The sequence below is a fragment of the Rhinolophus ferrumequinum genome, chromosome 13 (genome assembly GCF_004115265.2).
Source record: "Rhinolophus ferrumequinum isolate MPI-CBG mRhiFer1 chromosome 13, mRhiFer1_v1.p, whole genome shotgun sequence".
Classification (NCBI taxonomy): Eukaryota; Metazoa; Chordata; class Mammalia; order Chiroptera; family Rhinolophidae; genus Rhinolophus; species Rhinolophus ferrumequinum.
In genome coordinates, this window is record NC_046296.1 from 5,193,427 (window position 1) to 5,211,616 (window position 18,190).

At 42.4% G+C, this 18,190-nt stretch overlaps 1 protein-coding gene across 6 annotated transcripts in view; it reads left to right on the plus strand.

The window, feature by feature from the left end:
- Positions 1-18,190, plus strand: part of CRACDL (CRACD like) — a 105,331-nt gene that overhangs the window by 61,425 nt on the left and 25,716 nt on the right. For 5 of the 6 annotated variants that reach the window (XM_033125267.1, XM_033125268.1, XM_033125266.1 and 2 more), the window contains exons 2-5: positions 281-360; positions 6,849-7,017; positions 11,751-11,886; positions 12,241-12,402. In XM_033125267.1, the coding sequence (XP_032981158.1) occupies positions 291-360; positions 6,849-7,017; positions 11,751-11,886; positions 12,241-12,402 (537 nt within the window). In that variant the 5' untranslated portion in view covers positions 281-290. Of the gene's footprint in view, positions 1-280; positions 361-6,848; positions 7,018-11,750; positions 11,887-12,240; positions 12,403-18,190 lie in introns of those variants that run through there. The other variant, XM_033125271.1, reaches the window with a different exon arrangement.

Below are 18,190 nucleotides of genomic sequence, written 5' to 3' on the forward strand. Positions count from 1 at the left end.
ACCAAATCTGCATTGTGTAAATTGGTGAAGCCTTTGTTCCAGTTATCTATGTTCTGTTAAATTGCTCCGGTCAGTGATTAGATAAATGCCTATGTGATTACTCATCTTGAACTGTGGACGTGTTTTGGGCTGCACTGTTCTGTATCCCGCCCTGGAATCTGTCTTCGCTGGAGTGTGGGCAAGAGAGGTGATGGGTGAGAAGCAGTCACCACCACCATTTTACTCACTGTTAACTTCTGTTAAACATGTTTCCTTAACATGCATTTCCATCTGGTTTTAGTGAGCTGGACATGATTTCCACGAGGATGATGGACTTTAAGCTTCGGGAGGCCGCAGAAGGCCTTGGGGAAGACAGCACAGGTAAGGCCCTCACTTCCCCTGCTCGTTGGGTCATGGGGCAGGGAGAGGGGCTGATGGAGCCAGGCCGTTGGCGTTCTCTTCATGGAGATTGGGGGTTCAGTTCACAGCGTGCTCAGACAGCTGCCAGGTCCCTCACACTGTGACTGCAGAGCACATCCAGATTATTTAAGGCCACTCAGGGGCAGTCTTCCTTTGCTTCTCTGTCAAACACGGGGGCGGGGAGTAGGAGTGTTAGACTCATTTCTCTCATTCCTGGAGGTAAACATGTCCCCATGCTTGGTTGACTTAAAAGCAAAGGAAGAGAGGTGCAATGGAATCATTTATCTTCCAAGAGCATCTAAAGGTACCATAAAGAGTTTGGGTAAAATATCAGATGGCTTGACCATCTAGAAGAAATAATAATAACAAGGGCGAGCCTTTGCTCCCTCCCTCTTTTAGAAGACCTTATTATATCCTTTACTGAGCGAAATTCTAGGCCCATGAATCACCATCTCATAACACATCCTAAGAGTTACCCAATTATGTGATTGGCTTACTGCTATTTATATATTGCTCTTTATGTCTTGATAGACTTGTAAAATTGACATTAAAAAACATTGATCTTCCCACAATGTACCTTTTCTAAAGATCAGCCATTTATACTCACCTTATTTTGGTAACAAAGTTCTCCAGCTCTCTCTTATTTAAAGTCAAAACGCTAGTTGTCATTTTTTTATATATAGTTCAGGGGGAACAGTTTCCAGTATTAAATTCTAGTTGGTAACCATTAGCTTCAGATACAAATTTCATTAATATATTATAGATATATTTTTATATATTATAGATATATTTTTCTTACTATTTCATATTAGAAGTACGTTTCCTCTGCCACATTTCAAGAGATGCCAAAAAAAAAAAAAGATACAATGTGAGGTTTTTAAAATGAACCCTGAGAAAAAAAATTAGTTTAAAAATTTCTCATATGATGGCACACTGAATTATTACTGTTTTTAAACAAGAAAATACTGTTTGATGAAGTAGTTCATTAGCCTGAAATAAACTCTATAAATGCTAGTTTGGGGTACTTACAGAGGTCACCATGAAGAATCAGTTTTAAAAAAAGGAAGAGAGAAAGTAAGTATTCTTCTTTTTATCAAATAATAGTGAACTAAGTTATTCAGACTAACCTCTTCCATATATATAAAATTGAAAATTCTAGATAAGAGCATGCTTTAAAAAATCTTTTCAAAATTAAGAAATAATGAGGCCAGAATGAAAGGAAAATGGTAATCCAGAGAAATAAGCAAGCATAGAAACTACTTTTGCCCTCAGATCATTTACCAATCTTGGAAATTTTGAATTTCCCTTTTATGTCTTTAGGAGTTGGAGGTGAGGGATAGGGTCCGATACCAAAGTACAGGCCTGTACAAGGTGGGCCATCTAATAGAAGACCCTCCTTACAGTAAGCGGGGGGCCCAAGAAGCAGCAAAATCTGAATTAGTATGAACCACAGGTAAATCAACCCTTGTGTGGATTTGTAGCTTGAGTTTGCACCACTTGGGTAGTTCAGAGAATTTCAACCCTTGAATTTGGCTATTAATATTTCTAGACTAGATGTAACCCTAGGTACCTTGCAGAAGCAAACAGTCTTCTCTAAAGGAAGGTGCCTTCTATCTAGACTTCAAGTTATTATAGAGAATAATATCTTCAGTGTTGTGACAAACACGTAATCAGGGATAACCGGGCATATAAGGCAGTGAGGCATCGTGAATGAGAACGTGTTAGGGGTTGAATGGTACACCTCCAAAATTCAGTTGGGGGTTGAAGTCCTAACCTCCAGTTCCTCTTAGACTGTGACCTTATTTGGAAATCGGGTCTTTGCAGATGCAGTTAGTTAAGATAACACAGGGGCATACTGGAGTGGGGGAGGGGACCCTAATCTGACATGACTGATGTCCTTATGAAAAGGGGAAATTTGGACACAGACATGTAGGGAGAACACCATGTGAAGATGAGGTCAGAGACTAGGGTGATGGTATCTACAATCACAGACGCACCAGATGTTGTCAGTAAACCCCCAGAAGGTAAGGGACAGACGTGGACAGATTTCTCCATCACAACCCTTTGAAGGAATTAACCATGCCAAAGACACTTTGATCTCGGACTTTTAGCCTCTAGAACAATAGTGGGGCAATAACAATTCTGTTGTTTAAGCCACCTACTTTGTGGTGCTCTGTTATAGCAACCCTAGTAAACTAACACAAAGCAGAAACAAGAGAAACAGACACAAAGGCATCGAATATCAGAATTATCAAATATGTGCTAAAAACAAACATGCATCTCATGTTTGAAGATAATAAAAGTTTGAAAATATCTGGGAGGAACAGGGAACTATAAAAAGTGCTATAGCACCCACCCAATGCTCGAAGGCAAAAGAAAGAAAAGGGATACCAATGGAAAGAAGAAATAAAACCACCTCTAACTGCAGGTGACAGGATTATACAAAATAGCCAAAAAGTACCTAAAACTCTTAAGCAAGTTTAGCAATATTGCACTATACGAGGTCAGTATTTTTTTAAAAAAAGGTCAATTATATTTCTATATAGTAGCAATGAAAAATTGAAATTTAAAATGTGCCTTTTACAATAGCACCCATAAGAAAAAATATTCAGGTATATACCTAACAAAATATATACAGGATCTAGGTACTAAAAAATACAAAAACATAAATTGTTTAAAGAAATCAACAAAGATCTATGTACAGGGAGAGATGTGCTATGTATGTGTTATGGACCGAAAGTGTCCCTCCAAAATGCATATGTTGAAACCATAATCCCAATGTGACAGTATTTGGAGGTGGGGGTCTTTGGGAGGTAATTAGATCTAGAGGATAAAGCCCTTATGAATGGAACTACTGCCTTTGTGAGAAGAGGCCAGAGAGCTACTCACTGTCTTCCTGCCATGGACAGAGGACACAATGAGAAGTTGACCGTCTGTGAGCAGGAGGAGAGCTCTCAAGAGAACCCCACCATGCTGGAACCCTGATCTCAAACTTCCAGTCTCTAGAACAGTGAGAAATCAATTTTTGTTATTTATAAGCCACCCAGTCTAGGGTACTTTATTATAGCAGCCCAAACTAAGATACTATTTTGTCCTGGATTGGACAAATCAGTGTTGCTACAATGTGAATTCTCCACAAATTGAGCTAAAGAGTGGTGTATTATTATATGTGGGGTAGAGTACACTGTTTATACGTCAGCTATGAAAGGCAGGGACACAGTTCAGTATTCTGTACCAAGAATATTGACCAGTAATCATTTATTTGATTTCCAAGAAGAGTCCGATTTTGTTTATTTAGGAAAGAGCCAAATCCGTGTGGATGAAATGATTATAGTATCTGAGATGATTTGCTTTGGAATAACCTAGTGAGGATACAGAGGGGTGGTAAAGATGAACAATCAAAACCCCAAAAAGATATTTTTCCAATGTTGACAAGCTGATTTGAAATTTTACATGAAAAAGGAAAAAAATTAGAATAGTAAAAACAATTTGGAAAAAGAACAAAGTTGGAGGACTCACATTACCTGGAAAAGGCAAAACTACGGAACAGAGAAGATATCAGAGGTTTCCAGATGTTAAAGACAGGGGAAGGGTTTGGCTATAAAAGGGAATCAGGAGGGGCGATGTAGCATTCTGTATCTTGATTTTGGTGGTGATTATGCAACTCTATGTACATCAAAAAGACTGAATTTTACTGTATGTAATTTTAGAAATAATTTTTTAAATGATACACCAGATTTGAAAAAGTCAAATGGATTTTCTAGAAATAAGTTTAATGATTGCAATTAAAAACTCAGTAGTGAGTTTAACAGTGGATTATATCAGCTTAAGATATATATATATATATATATATATATATACATATATATATATATACATATATATATATATGATATATCCTATATATCCTATAACTATAGGATATATTATAAGATATAATCCTATAGTATACTTGTGATCTGTATACTATAGATCACAAGAAAGTATACAGAATGGTAAAAAGATGGAAAACACAGAAGAGAGGACAAGAGGCATAGAGCCAAGTGAAAGTGTGTAAGATACATTCGAGCACAGTCTCAGGAGAAGAGGGAATAGCTGAGAATTTTCTGGAATTGATTTAAAAAAAGATGACCCAATCCACAGATTTAAGAAACCCGATGAATCCTAAGAAGGATTAATAAAAAGGGACATCCATACAGAGTGAAAATATAGAAAATCAAAGACAAAGGGAAAAAAATCCTAAAAGGAGTCTGATTTTAAAAAAAGACATTACCTTCAAGGGCACAAAAACCTGACTTCTCAGCTACAGAAGAGAAGCCACAAAACAGTGAAATAATAGCTTCAATGTTATTGAAAGAATCACTAAGAAAAATAACTGCCTATCTAGAATGGTATACCTAGGAAAATATATATTTCAGGAACGAAGGAGAAATAAGAGCATTTTCAGACAAACAACAACAGTTTGTCACAAGTAGCCCCTCCCAAAAGTGGATTCTGAAGGAATCTGCTTCAGGTGGAAGGAAAATCATCCTAAATGAAAGGTCTGAAACAAAGAAGGAACAGGGAGCAGAGGAAATGAGAAACAAGCAGATACATCTAAATGTACATGGAATAATATCTTTTGGGTTTTTTAAAGGTGAGAATGAAAACGGCATAAAAATAGGATTAAGGTATTCTAAGTTCTTTGTCTTGTCCTATAATAAGAATGTGTAGTATAATTTCTAGGATAATCACTGAAATAACAGAGATTAAAGGCGAAGCTTACAAACTAGAAATGGGAAGAAATGGAATAATTTTTTAAAGTCAGTTAATCCAAAAGACAGCAAGAAAGGAGATTAAGGAAAAGCACGTAAGATGGTGGACTTGTTTTTATTAACATATCAGTAATTACAGCGAGTGTGAGTAGACTAATTGCATTAATTTTTCCAATTAGAAGTTAAAGATCATTAAATTCAAATTCTCTTAAATATAAAGATTCAGAAAAGGTGAAGGTAAAAGGATAGAAAGACATGTACCTGGCAAACACTGGGCAGAAGGAAGCTGGCATAGCTGTATTAATAGCAGTCAAAATAAAAATTAAGGCAAAAAGCGTTACTAAAATTAAAGAGGACATTTCACAAAAGGTTCTGTTCCCCAGCAAAATAATAAATGTATCTTTCCCTGCACCAGAACGTCAAAAGTTATAGAGTAGAAATTGACAGTTAAATAATGATAAAATCTGTCAGAGCAGGTTATTTTTAATGCATCTCAGTAATTGATAGAAGAAATGCATTGAAAATTAAAGATATAAAGTATTTAGACAACACAATTAAAAAGAGAATGGACTTATCCTAAATGACATATATAGAACATTGAAAAAAATACATTTTCAAGCACACTAAGAACACTTATAAATGTATGGTAAGCCATAAAACAAGTCTCAACAAATTTGAACAGATTCAAATCATACAGAGTATATTATCTGATTATGGTACAGTTAAGCGAGGTATCAGTAACAGAAAGATAAGAAAATCCCCAAGTCCTTAGAAAGTACCTAAAATTAATAAATTAAGTTGCCTAAAAATTAGTAAGCTAAGTATTTGTCTCAAGAAGTTTAAAAAGTAAAGTAAATCTGGAGAAAGTAGGAGGAAGGAAAGAATAAAGATAAGAACAAAATTAATACAATAAAAAATAAATATTCTGGGGGCAGCCGAATGGCTCAGTTGGTTAGAGTTCGAGCTCCGAACAGCAGGGTTGCCGGTTCACTTCCCACATGGGCCAGTGAGCTGCACCCTCCACAACTAGATTGAAGGATAGCAACTGGAGCTGATGAGCCCTGGAGAAACACACTGTTCCCCAATATTCCCCAATAAAAAATTTAAGAAAATAAAATAAGTAAAATAAACATTCAGTAGAGAGAATTAACAAAGCCAAACTTTTTTTTTTTTTTTAAGGCAAATAAAATGGACAGACCTCTGGTGCAATTGATCAAGGAAAAAAAGAGGAGGCACACGTAATTAGTATCAGGGCTGAGAAAGAACTTGATTACAGATTATGTGGATGCTAAAACAATTAGAGGATATTATTAATAACTATATGTCAATAAATTTGAAAATTTGGAAAAAACTCAAATCCCTGGAAAAATGTAACTTAACAAAACAGATTCAAAAAGTAGAAAACCTGAACAGTCTCTGCCACCATTAAAGAATTTGAATTAAGAAGTCTAGCAGGTGAATAAATGTAGCACAAACAGGCCCCCAGTGGATAGCTGACCCTCCATTGCAAGTCAAACAAACATGTTCAGCCGTGAGACTCTGAGTCTGTGCGGCCACTGTCACCCACATCCACGAATCCAGCAGTGGCATCTTTGACTGTAAAGGACAGTGGGCTGCATGCTTGTTCTTGCTTTCTCTCCTCATGCATGTCTTGCACAGGCTTGGTAAGCCCTCCCATGCATTCCTTCCGCACAGGAAAGAAAAAATCCAAATTCAAAACATTTAAGAAGTTCTTCGGGAAGAAGAAGAGAAAGGAATCCCCTTCATCCACAGGAAGTAGCACCTGGAAGCAAAGTCAGGCGAAGAGTGAGGTCATGGCCGTCGAGTCAGGGCCAGTGGGCTATGACTCAGAGGATGAGCTTGAGTAAGTTGCTTTTCACATCCTTGAGGCTTGTGTGAGCGGAAGCGCCGAATACTCTGTCCCGTTGTCTTGGTAATTTGCTGCGTTTCCGAGTCTATTTGCCACCCCGGTAATTCTATGGCAGGTTCTCCCATAGAAGTTGCGCTTTCTGTCTTTTCATACATGTTAGGGACAACATTGCGGGGAAATTATTAGGTACCTGCTGTGTGCCAGGTGCTGTGTATATTAAACATCTACAGTCGCTGTGGGACAGGAGGTAAGATACCATTTCATCAATGAGCACACCACACTTTAGCAAAATTTTGGAGAACTTGCCCAATGTCCTACAGCTGAAAGTGACAAGATTAGGGTACAAACCTTGATTGATTTTGACCTGAAACTCTTATTGAGGACCGGGATACTATACCAGGGAAGTATCTCTCTTTAAGCTTGAACTTTGGGTAATTTGATAAGAAAATTTTCAAAGAGACAGGAAGAGGGGAGAAGGGAGAAGAAAGAAGGGAGCAAGAGGCTTTTCCTGTTCCTTCTTAGAAAACTAATCCCAAAATATTGTCAGGAAGAACAGACTCAGTAGGCATAAAATTTGATAGAAGCTAGTGAAGAAATCCTTATTTTTATAATTTGCATTTCACCAAAATATAGTTACAATACATATGTTCTAGTTATTTCAGCAGTTATATCTGTGAGTGAAAGAAAAAAAAAAAACCAAACAGGTTTGTTGCTATGCCAACTTTTAAGTTTTCTTTGAAACAACATTGGCTCTTAATCCAATGATAAAAGTCTTCAGAGTCATAATGACCCTCAAGAATGGGAAACCGATCACGGTGACATGGGGCTTCAGCGTCCTAGTGGTGGCCTCCTGTCCCCCTTCCTCCTCACTGGTCTCCTCTCTGGTTTTTAAAGGAGTAAAAATTACACTGACCACTTGGTGGCACCAAATTACGGAAGAGGAAAGATTCAAGTTTTTTTCTTTGAGGTATTTTTTGTTTTTTTTCTCCCAGCTAGCAGTGAGCAGGTGCCCCATTGTACCTTGTGAGGTACGGAGAGGAGAAGGACACAGAATTTTTAGGCAGTGTGCCCCAAACTGTTGGGGAGCAAGACATTATAGGGATAACATTGTGAATTAGTCAGTGTCTTCACTGGGCCAGCCCCAGGAAAACTGACCCTCACCCGGCCCACCCCGGTCTTTTGACTGCAGCACACAGTTCTGGTGTGGGGAGACAGGCCTGGGATGTCCCCTCTGGCCATGGAACAGGAAGGAGCATAGCAGGAGGTTCCCAGCTGGGGTGAAATAGCCTGTCCATGTGTCCATCTCCTCTCTATCACCAGAACCCATGGGAAGGTGGGACAGTGTCCTTTCCATGTTTATATTCCCAGCACCTAGCAGCAGTCTGGTCCTCCTTGACTGGTAAAAGTTTGCTGGATTGACGCTAGGAAAGGAAGCTTGCGGGTGGAGAGTGACGAGGCTCAGGAAGCACAAATGACGTTTTTTAGAGAGCAGCGCAGAGGAACAGGCAAGGTCTTAAAGCCACCTCTCCACCCTCTGTAAGTCTGTGTGTCTTCTAGACTCTGTAGCAACCTCTCTTCCATCACCATGGGCGGAAGAGTCCCATCTGCCAAGGCACATTCATGCTGGCAAGCCTGTGGGTTTGAAAAGTTGGCACCCATTTATTGTGCCTGTGTTGTTATGCTTCTTAAACCTCTTAATCTATAGGAGCCTCCCCTCCCCGCTTGTGTCATGCCATGATCTGCTGGACAAGCGGGGTCATTTGCTGGGCGGAATATCCCACCTTCTGGCTTTGCTTTTGCTTAGCATGGTTGTGCTCACTCCTGTGTTCTCTGCATTTCTCGTAAAGTGTTAAACGGATCTAGGTATTTACTTAGATTTAGGCTCAAGATGGTGCTAGATACTCACTGTCACTTCACACCACCAGGCACATACTTTCTGGTTGTCCCACTTCTAGTGGCTCTAAGACTGAGCAGTGGGTTCAGGGGGGTATCACTGCGATCCCTCCACCAGTGGTTTTAACACCCATTGCCTGGATCCATCATTTCATCGCACAAGGGTGGTTTTCATAATTCTGTCATTCGTTCTGCATGCATCAGCTGCAATTCTTCTGTGAAGAACTTTCCTTCACCAGTGCCTTGCTGGCTTTCAAATACAATTGGTACAGGAAAGGCAGGACAGTGCTTGGAAAAATGATGCTCTTATTGATCCACCTCCAGAGTGATGACCTGGGGCCCTCTCAGCTTCCAATACTGGCCAATGAGTTTTTGTTTTTTCTTCTCTTTTTTCTTGAGTATCATGATGAATGCACGGATTTTTATATGATTTGCTTTAACCCAGGACAGTCTTTATTCATTTTTATGTTCACATTGTCCCATCTTATGTTATTGGGAATCACTTTGCATTAGCTCCTGGGTTGTTTGGACATGACCCCACTTGTCTCTGAAAGCGTCCTTGCTTTCTTAGGAGAAATCTCAGTTTTACTTAGCGTATTTCCTGCCTTAGACCTGTAGTCCACCGTTTCTTCACAGGGTTCTAGTTCCTTTCAGTGAGAAATGGTTTTTAGAGACCACACAGGGGTGGTGATTGGTAGTGAGTTGGATATTATTACTTCTAAACCTTTCCAATACTTATAGTTAGCAACAATGCTTTATATTTTGGGAGAAATATAAATCATGAATTCACTCATATCTCCAGTTTAAATTTATTAAGACAGAAATTTTACTTTTTTGTTTGAATTCACTTTTATCCTGGAAATCTTGGTTCCTAATGATATTAATAAAATTATTTTCTTCATTGTACAATATACTTATAATAATTTTATTGTCCTCCTTTCCCACACAGAAGTTTCATACTATAGAGATTGTTCTGCACTGTTTTTTAAAAAATCAGTATGAGTAGCTACTCATGAGACTACCGAGTGCAATTTGTTATCTCTGGAGTTTTTTTGTTCTTAGAATTTATCCTATTACGGATGTACACTTGGATGTCGAGTTAAAGTCACTCGAAATCACTTTTCTCTGTGTGGTTATGCCAACAACCTGATATAAAACCAGGCTTGTTTCTGATTGTTTTCTCTTTTTATCCTTATTGTTTTCTAGTTTTAGAGATTGTTTTATTTCCTTTTTCATTTGACTTTTGTCTTTTAACTATGTAAAACATTTACGTAATTTCAGAATTGTAAATGTAGGTACCGTGGCACCAGTCTCCCACCTTGTTCTACTCTTCCCTCAAAGGAAATAATTTTTTTAAATTAGTTTACTTACCCTTTTATTTTTAAAAATATGAGCAAACACATACATATGTTCACATGTGTTCATCTATATTCTCACCCCGTTTCCGACACCCAGCTAACACACCATCAACGTTCTGTACTCTTTTTTAGTTTTTGCTTAGTATAGTCTTGTGCTGCCCGTATGCAGCTCACAGACATCTTTCTCACCCATTGGTCAGCTGCGGTCTGCACATAACATGTTCCATAGTTTACTCGGACACCTCCTGGGGGACATTTGGGTTGCTTCCAGTCTTTCGTTTCCATAAATGTTGCTGTGTTTGACCTTGTGTTTTTGCCAGTGCATTTTGCGGAGGCCTTTTCCTGTTGTCTCAACTCCCAGTTCCAACCAGAGTGGAGGTGTTTGGGCAGTGATCACGGTTTCCAAAGGGTATGGCCACAGGCTGCCCACTGTAGGAGGGAAACCCAGGTGTGCCTGTGATCTTTGTGACAAGAGCTGCCTTTGTGGGAGGGCCTGCCTGGTGCTTTCACTAGGCCCGATTCCGTCCCAGAAATGTGAGGACGCACCCTTCTGGGAGCCTTGGGTTCCCCACTCGCTGTAGCGGGCTAGAAAGAAGTTAGACAGAATCTCTAGCCAACACACTTAGATCCTAAGAGTCCCTAATGCCTCACAGAGGACAGGATGCCTGGGGTGGGTGGGGGTGAGGGGGGCATGGTGCACAGGATTGCCAGTGTCTGCAGAGGCCGGCTTTCCTTCCTTCATCATTGGGTCTCAATCACCTCCTTCCACCTATTGTTCAGGCAGCCACGCGGCTAGGAAAATGTGACAGCTAACTCCCACATCCTCTTAGGACATTTTGTGAATGTCCTGTGGGTGCAGTTCCAAATTGGAGCCTTGAGGTCAGGGCTGGAGAAGGGGCTGAGACGGTGATGACACAAGGGCCCGCCATCTACACCCCTGGACCTAGGAACACAGGTTAGGTTGCACGGATCAAATCAGGAATGAAAAGGGCGAGGCTTTGCAGATGTGCACTTCTCAAGCCTAGCTGTGGACATGTGCTTTGGACTACCTTGTGAGGACGCCTCTGTCAGGCCGGCCCTCGGCCTGCTGTGTAGACACGGCCTCCAGTCCACCGAGGGGCTGCATGTGTGCCACGGGAATGACCTCACCCTCCTGGGCAACCCCACCAGCCAGCCGGGGCCTCCCTGTCTTGGACCTCACACCTCATCAGACCTTGGTTTTTCCTTTAAGGAAAAGGATTCACACAACCTTCAGATCTGTTAGAAAAATTCCTGTCTCAACAATGCTCCTAATAGTTGACCGTGGTATTTGATAGGGTGGGGATAAACCTAAGTCAGGACCAATTCAAAAATAAATGTAGCCGTGGGTTTGTCATATGCTGAGCCATGGACCCACATGCCCCTTGCTGTTCGTCCCAAGGGCCCCAGGTGAGAGGTCATGGTGAGCAGAGTTTCATGGTGTCCCTTTTATCCTAGGGAGTCAAGGGGCTCACTGGGCAGCCGGGCCCTCTCGCATGACAGTATTTTCATTCCCGAGTCGGGCCAGGACCCTTCACGGCCAGTGCGGGTGTTCTCCCAGGAAAATGTGTGTGACCGGATTAAGGCTCTGCAGGTAAGCTTTTCCTGGCGGTGTCACTTAGTATGTATGTCACACACAAATCAGGAAGTTTTTAAATCGTTGCTGCTTGGTATTTTGGATATATTTTGAAGTGTAATTGCGTGCATATCATAGCTCTCCCAAGACATGCCAAGTTAGTTACACCTGGACATCGACTCGTTCTAAATCATAACCACTCATTTTCAAGATGACAGCAAGAGAGCCAGTGGCAGAGGTTCTTGTGGTTCAGTCCCCTGCACCAGGCAAGGGCACTGAAAATATCCCCCAAATGAATGAATTGGGGCAGGAGGATTTGTTGATAAAAGTCGCTGATAAAAACAAGAGCAAATGTTCTTTATTCCAATCCAGTTAAAAATACAGTGTAATGTGAAAATGGGACCACCACCTCCAGGAGGCCTTCCTGCCAAGCGGGGAGATGATGCCGGCATGAGTTCTGAGGATGATGGTCTGCCCAGGAGCCCCCCAGAGATGTCCCTGCTGCATGACATTGGTCCCGGCACCACCATAAAGGCAAGTGCAGCCTGCATCTCCCACGTCTCCATCCACGCCCACCACAGGGCAGCCAGGGCCCCCGGGGGCCCCGTATGTTCTCCTAAGATTCTCATGGTGGGGGTGGCCGGGCTCTGGGTGGCCAAGAGGTAATCCAGATCACATCACTGGAGCCCACAGTTGGTATTTATTTTCATTCTTTGAGCAGAAATTCCGGTCTTGTTGGGAGATAGGATTTTGGTGACATTCTTCAGGATGGTTACAGGTCTGATACAATCAACCCCATACCTTGTTTTTCTTGTCTGAGCAGATGACCAGACCAGCATCCCATCTCAAAGAACAAAACTCCATTGTGTCTGTTCTCTGTTGTCATGTCATTTGGCCAGAGGGAGAAGGGAGTGGTAAACACATTTGACTTAATCTAGGCTCCCATATCTGAGTGGAGGATGATAGAACTTGTTAGGTGAGGGGTAGGAATGTAAGGTATGGAGCTGGTGAACAGGGCTGCTGGGAAAGTTTGACAGGCAGGAGAGGTATGACCTCAGCAGGGCGGAAGAGCTCATCCTGGGTACCACCCTCCCCCATGAGGAAGCACTGAGCTCTTTTTCATGTGCAAACCACAGAGCTCATGGTGCCGCCATTTGAAGCCCATACAATGTATTTGTACATAAATGATCATTTTCCCCTTGTAGACGAGCTGGCTGAGGGGTGGATAGAGTTGGAGTTGTCCATATTATGCTGACACTTGGAAAACCAGTAAAAGCCAGAGTCCATTGTTTATAGCCACACACATGGCCTGTATGTCTTTGGAGTGGTCACTTCTGCCCTCGTAGAGGGTCACTCACAGTGAAGCCCGGGGTTTCATTGTGACTCGGTGTCTTGCAGATTCTGTGCTGCTCTGAAATGTAATCAATAGTCACTTCAACCTGGACACCCAGAGCCCCCCCACCCCTCGGGGGTCCCCCACCCCGCCTGCAAAGTCAGGGGAAAGAAAATTTGCCCAATTTGTGTGCACTTGTGGATTCCCAAAAGGTCAGTGATGGCGGACCGGGCTATGGTGTGAACAAGTGTAAACCCATCCCATGGTCGGGGGCTTACCCTGAGTTGGCTAGAGAAGTATTCTCTCCAGAGTTCCACTCTAGGGTGAACCTGTCCCTACTTGCTCCACGAGCAGCATCTGAGGACAGTGGCTACCCACACCTGCTCTCCCACCTCAGGAATGAAGGAGGAGAGGAGCACGGTTTGGCCCATTTCCTGGGTGTCGCCCCTACACCCCTCCACTCCTTAAAATACTGGAGGGAAGCTGACAGGCTTGTGGCTGCTTACGGTGTAATTACCACATGACAGACAGACATCTCTTCGCATCCTCGGGTGTGTAGCTTCAGCGTCCCCAGCCTCAGGACCAGATGTGACTTTGTATGTTTTGGGGCCACACTGTGGAAAAGATGTCTGTTTGAACAATGGTTAGCCCCTGTTTCATCCCACGGCACACTCCGATGCTCACAGCAGCGTGGTTAGCTGGGACAGACAGTAGAGAGAACACGTCATTTCTAATGCCCCTCACAAGGGAGTGAGACTAGCTCCGAACCCGCAAAGCGCTATAATGCACTAATTCCACGATTAGCTGAGCAAGAGCTGTTCATACTGGGCAGGGCTGACCTGGTCCTTCTCAGCATCCCTCCCATGGTGGTTCTGTGACTAAAAAAAAATAATTTGCAAAAAAGTGTTTGGAGATTGGACCATGCGAACAGTCCACTCGCTTCATAGGCAACCACAATATGAGCCTTTAAAACTTAAACAGAATAGATAATCTCAATCCTCATGGATTTGAAGACACAATGATGGTATTTTGTGCCTCGAAAGTGTTTTGGGGCCAAGTGGGCAGAGAGAGGGGTAAACAATGAACCCTTTAGAATGTGTTTATATAACACATGGTATTTGATATAATGGTGCCTTAAATCCCAAAAGGATGGGATTGGGGGCTGTTTAATTTTTTCCTGCTATGGCACATCCACAGGCTCACATTCTGGACAGAGAAACTTAATGAAGCTTATTGTGAAAAAGGGTCTTCAGAAATACTATTTGACATCCCTGCCAAGGTGATATTTCCTGGCAGAATGAGTTTTTCAGGAAATACATTGAATGACTTTTAAAATTTTTATTACCACATGGGGTAACAACTAAGGAAACTTAATTTGGTGATTTTTAAGGTAAAATTACATCTAACTAGTTCTATTCTAGGTTTCCTGCCATTAAGTAGGGAATGCTGGGTAGAGGGTGACAAAATGTCTGTTTGCTCCGAGCTGAGGGCAGGTCAGCAGAGGGGACACAGCTCTAGTGGCAAAATGGGGAAAGGCACCCACCACCACTATGGAGGAAGGCCGTGGGCAGGTTCCATCACCTGTAGGAATCTGTCCTCAGAGGGTTTGGGAGAGAATCAGATGAGATTGGGGTCCGCACCTGCGAAAGGCCAGTTGGCCTGTTGTCCCAGAATGGCCCCGCCACCCCCGCTTCATGTTTGCCGGCTGCACCCGCGTGTGCCACCCTCAGCCCTCCCCTCAGTGGCTGAGCCCCTCTTTTTGAGGATAAACACTGTAAAGCAGCTGTCACCCAGGGTCACCCCAAAAAAAGCGTCTGAAAACCAGGCTATTGCCTCAGTTCCCTTTGAGCCCCAACACAGGGCTACCATTAGCCTTGTAAATCACCCACTTCCAGAATCATCCAGAAGCACAGATTTCAGGAAAAATTGGGTGACTGGGAGCAAGCAGTGCCAGTGTAAATGCCCAGATGCTGCCAGTCTGCAGATAAGAACGCCAGTCAGCTTTCCTGTGCACTCTTCCCCGTGCACCCCACCCCACCCCCAGTAATTGCTTCACTGATTGAAGACAGAGCTCATGATTCTCCTGGTCCTGAAGGGCTCGGTCTTTCCAGGTCCCAAGTCCTCCAACCACAGCGGAGACTGGGCAGTGAGAGCTCAGTTCCCTAACAGCCAGTGCAGGGGGTGGACAGGGAAACAATGCATCCCCCACGGAGTTGTTCAGAGTGTCTCGAAGTGAAGCTCCTGGCCAAGGCCCCCAACCTGGGGGCCAGAGTGGGCCACACCAGGACCATCGGCTCAGGCAGAGCAAACATGGGGGACCCAGGTGAAGGAGGCAGGCAGGAATGCCTGTCCTTTGGGTTTATAGAGGGGTGACCCAGAAGCCCGTTTGTCACACACGATGTAGTCATTCTCATGTGTGGGCTTACTGCGTTTGCAAAGCAGCTCATCTTGTCTGTTCTCTGGAATCCCAGACAGTCAGAAAAACAAAAGCAAAGTTTCACCAAGTGTGTATATACACTTTTCCTCTGGACAAGGGGGAAAGGGAGGATTCTGTATGATTTTGAAATGGACCCGTCCTGCTTGTGACCCTGAAGGAGGGCTGCCTGGGAAAGGTTTCACCAGACCAATCTTAGGCGACTTCCTGAGTCATCAGCTATAGCAGGGGAAGCCAAAGCCTCAGGTACAGAGGAAGTCATGGCCAGGAGTCCTGTGGCTTATTTTTTTTATTCCCCCTTCTTCTGCCACCCCCCACCCCCGCCACTGCAGTTCAAGCTGTTCTTTCTCAGTCTGGTTGTGTAGGACACAGCTCCCTGGCCCATGCTGGGATTATGAGCCTTGCGCTCCCCACCGGGCTGACGCAGCAGCTCTCACCGGCTGCCGGCCACTCACACTGGCCACTGGCCGCTGCTTGCAGCACACGGTAGCCCGCGGCAGCCCGCGGCAGCCCGTGGCACCTCACGCAGACCTCCGGCTGCTCACGGCAGTCCAGCTCCAGGGAGAGCTGTTGTTCACAATCTTAGCTGTAGAGGGCGCAGCTCACTGGCCCATGAGGGAATCGAACCGTCGACCTCAGCGTCAGCGTTAGGAACATGGCACTCCAACCACCTGAGCCACCGGGCCGGCCCCTGTGGCTTATTTTTAAAATAATTTGTCCTCCTTTATTCCCGTAAGAACCTGAGTAGCTAAAACAAGAGAACTATAATAGATCGTGTACACTTATAACCCCTTTCCCTCGTTTTAGTAAACGTCTTCTCCCAGTTGACAGGAATAAACTTCAAAAAACTTTTTTTAAATTAATTTTTATTAAATTTATTGAGGTGACATTGGTTAGTGAAATTATTATAGGTTTCAAGTGTACAATTCTATAATACATCATCTGTATATCACATTGTGTGCTCACCACCCAGTCAGTTCGCCTTCCGTCACCATATATTTGACCCCCTTTACCCTTTTCTACCTCTCCCCCTCTCCCCTTACCCACTGGTAACCACTAAATTGTTGTCTGTGTCTATGAGTTTTTGTTTGTTTGTTTTTCAGTTTTATATCCCACATATGAGTGAAATCATATGGTTCTTGACTTTTTCTGTCTGGCTTATTTTGCTTAGCATAATATTCTCAAGATTCATACATGTCGCAAATGGCAGTATTTCATCTTACGGCTGAGTAATATTCCATTGTATGTATATACCACATCTTTTTTATTTATCCATCTATTGAAGGACAGTTTGGTTGTTTCCATGTCTTGGCACTGTGAATAATGCCGCAGTGAATATAGGAGTACATATATCTTTAAGGATAAATGTTTTCAGGGGTTTTGGGTTGACACCCAGAAGAGGGATTGGTGGGTCACATGGTAATTCTAGTCTTAATTTCTTTAGCAACCTCCATACTGTTGTCCATAGTGGTTGTACCAATTTATATTCCCAACCAGCAATGTATGAGAGTTCCTTTTTCTCCACAGCCTCTCCAACACTTGTTATTACTTGTTTTGTTGATAATAGCCATTCGGACAAATGTGACATGTTATCTCATCGTGGTTTTGATTTGCGTTTTCCTAACAGCAAGTGAAGTTGAGCATTTTCTCATGTATCTGTTGGCTGTTTGTATGTCTTCTTGGGAGAAGTGTCTGTTCAGGTCCTCTGCCCATTTTTAAAATTGGGTTGTTTGTTTTTTTATTGTTGAGTTGTATGGCTCTTTATATATTTTGGATATTAGCTCCTTATCAGAGGTGTTGTTTACAAATATATTCTCCCATTCGTTTGTTTGCTTCCTTGTTTTGTTGACGGTTTCTTTTGCTGTGCAGAAGCTTTTTAGTTTGATATAATCCCCATCAAAGTCCCAGTGGCATTTTTTAAAGAAATAGAACAACAACAAAAAAAATCATCAGATTTGTATGGATTCACAAAAGACCCCGAATAGCCAAAGCAATCCTAAGGAAAAAGAACAAGGCCGGAGGTATCACTATTCCTGACTTCAATTTATACTACAAAGTGGCAATAAGCAAAACAGCATGGTATTGGCATAAAAACAGATACACAGACCAATGGAATAGAATTGAGAACCTAGAAAGAAACGCACGTATATGTGGGCAGATAATTCTTGACAAAGGAGCCAAAAACATGCAATGGAGAAAAGAAAGCCTCTTTAATAAATGGTGCTTGTATAATTGGAAAACCACGTGCAAAAGAATGAAACTAGACTGCTATCTGTCACCATATGCCAAAATTAACTCAAAATGGATCAAAGACTTAAATATAAGGCCTGAAACAGTAAATTGCATAGAAGAAAGCATAGGTAGTAAACTTATGGACCTTGGGTTCAAAAAGGATTTTATGAATTTGACCTCAAAGGCAAGGGAAGTAAAAGCAAAAATAAATGAATGGGACTGTATCAAACTGACAGGAATAATCTCTATACTTGCATTAAAACATATAAGGGACCTTTATGTGAGACTACATTCCTTTCTGAGGCAGTGTCCTTTTGCAAGGG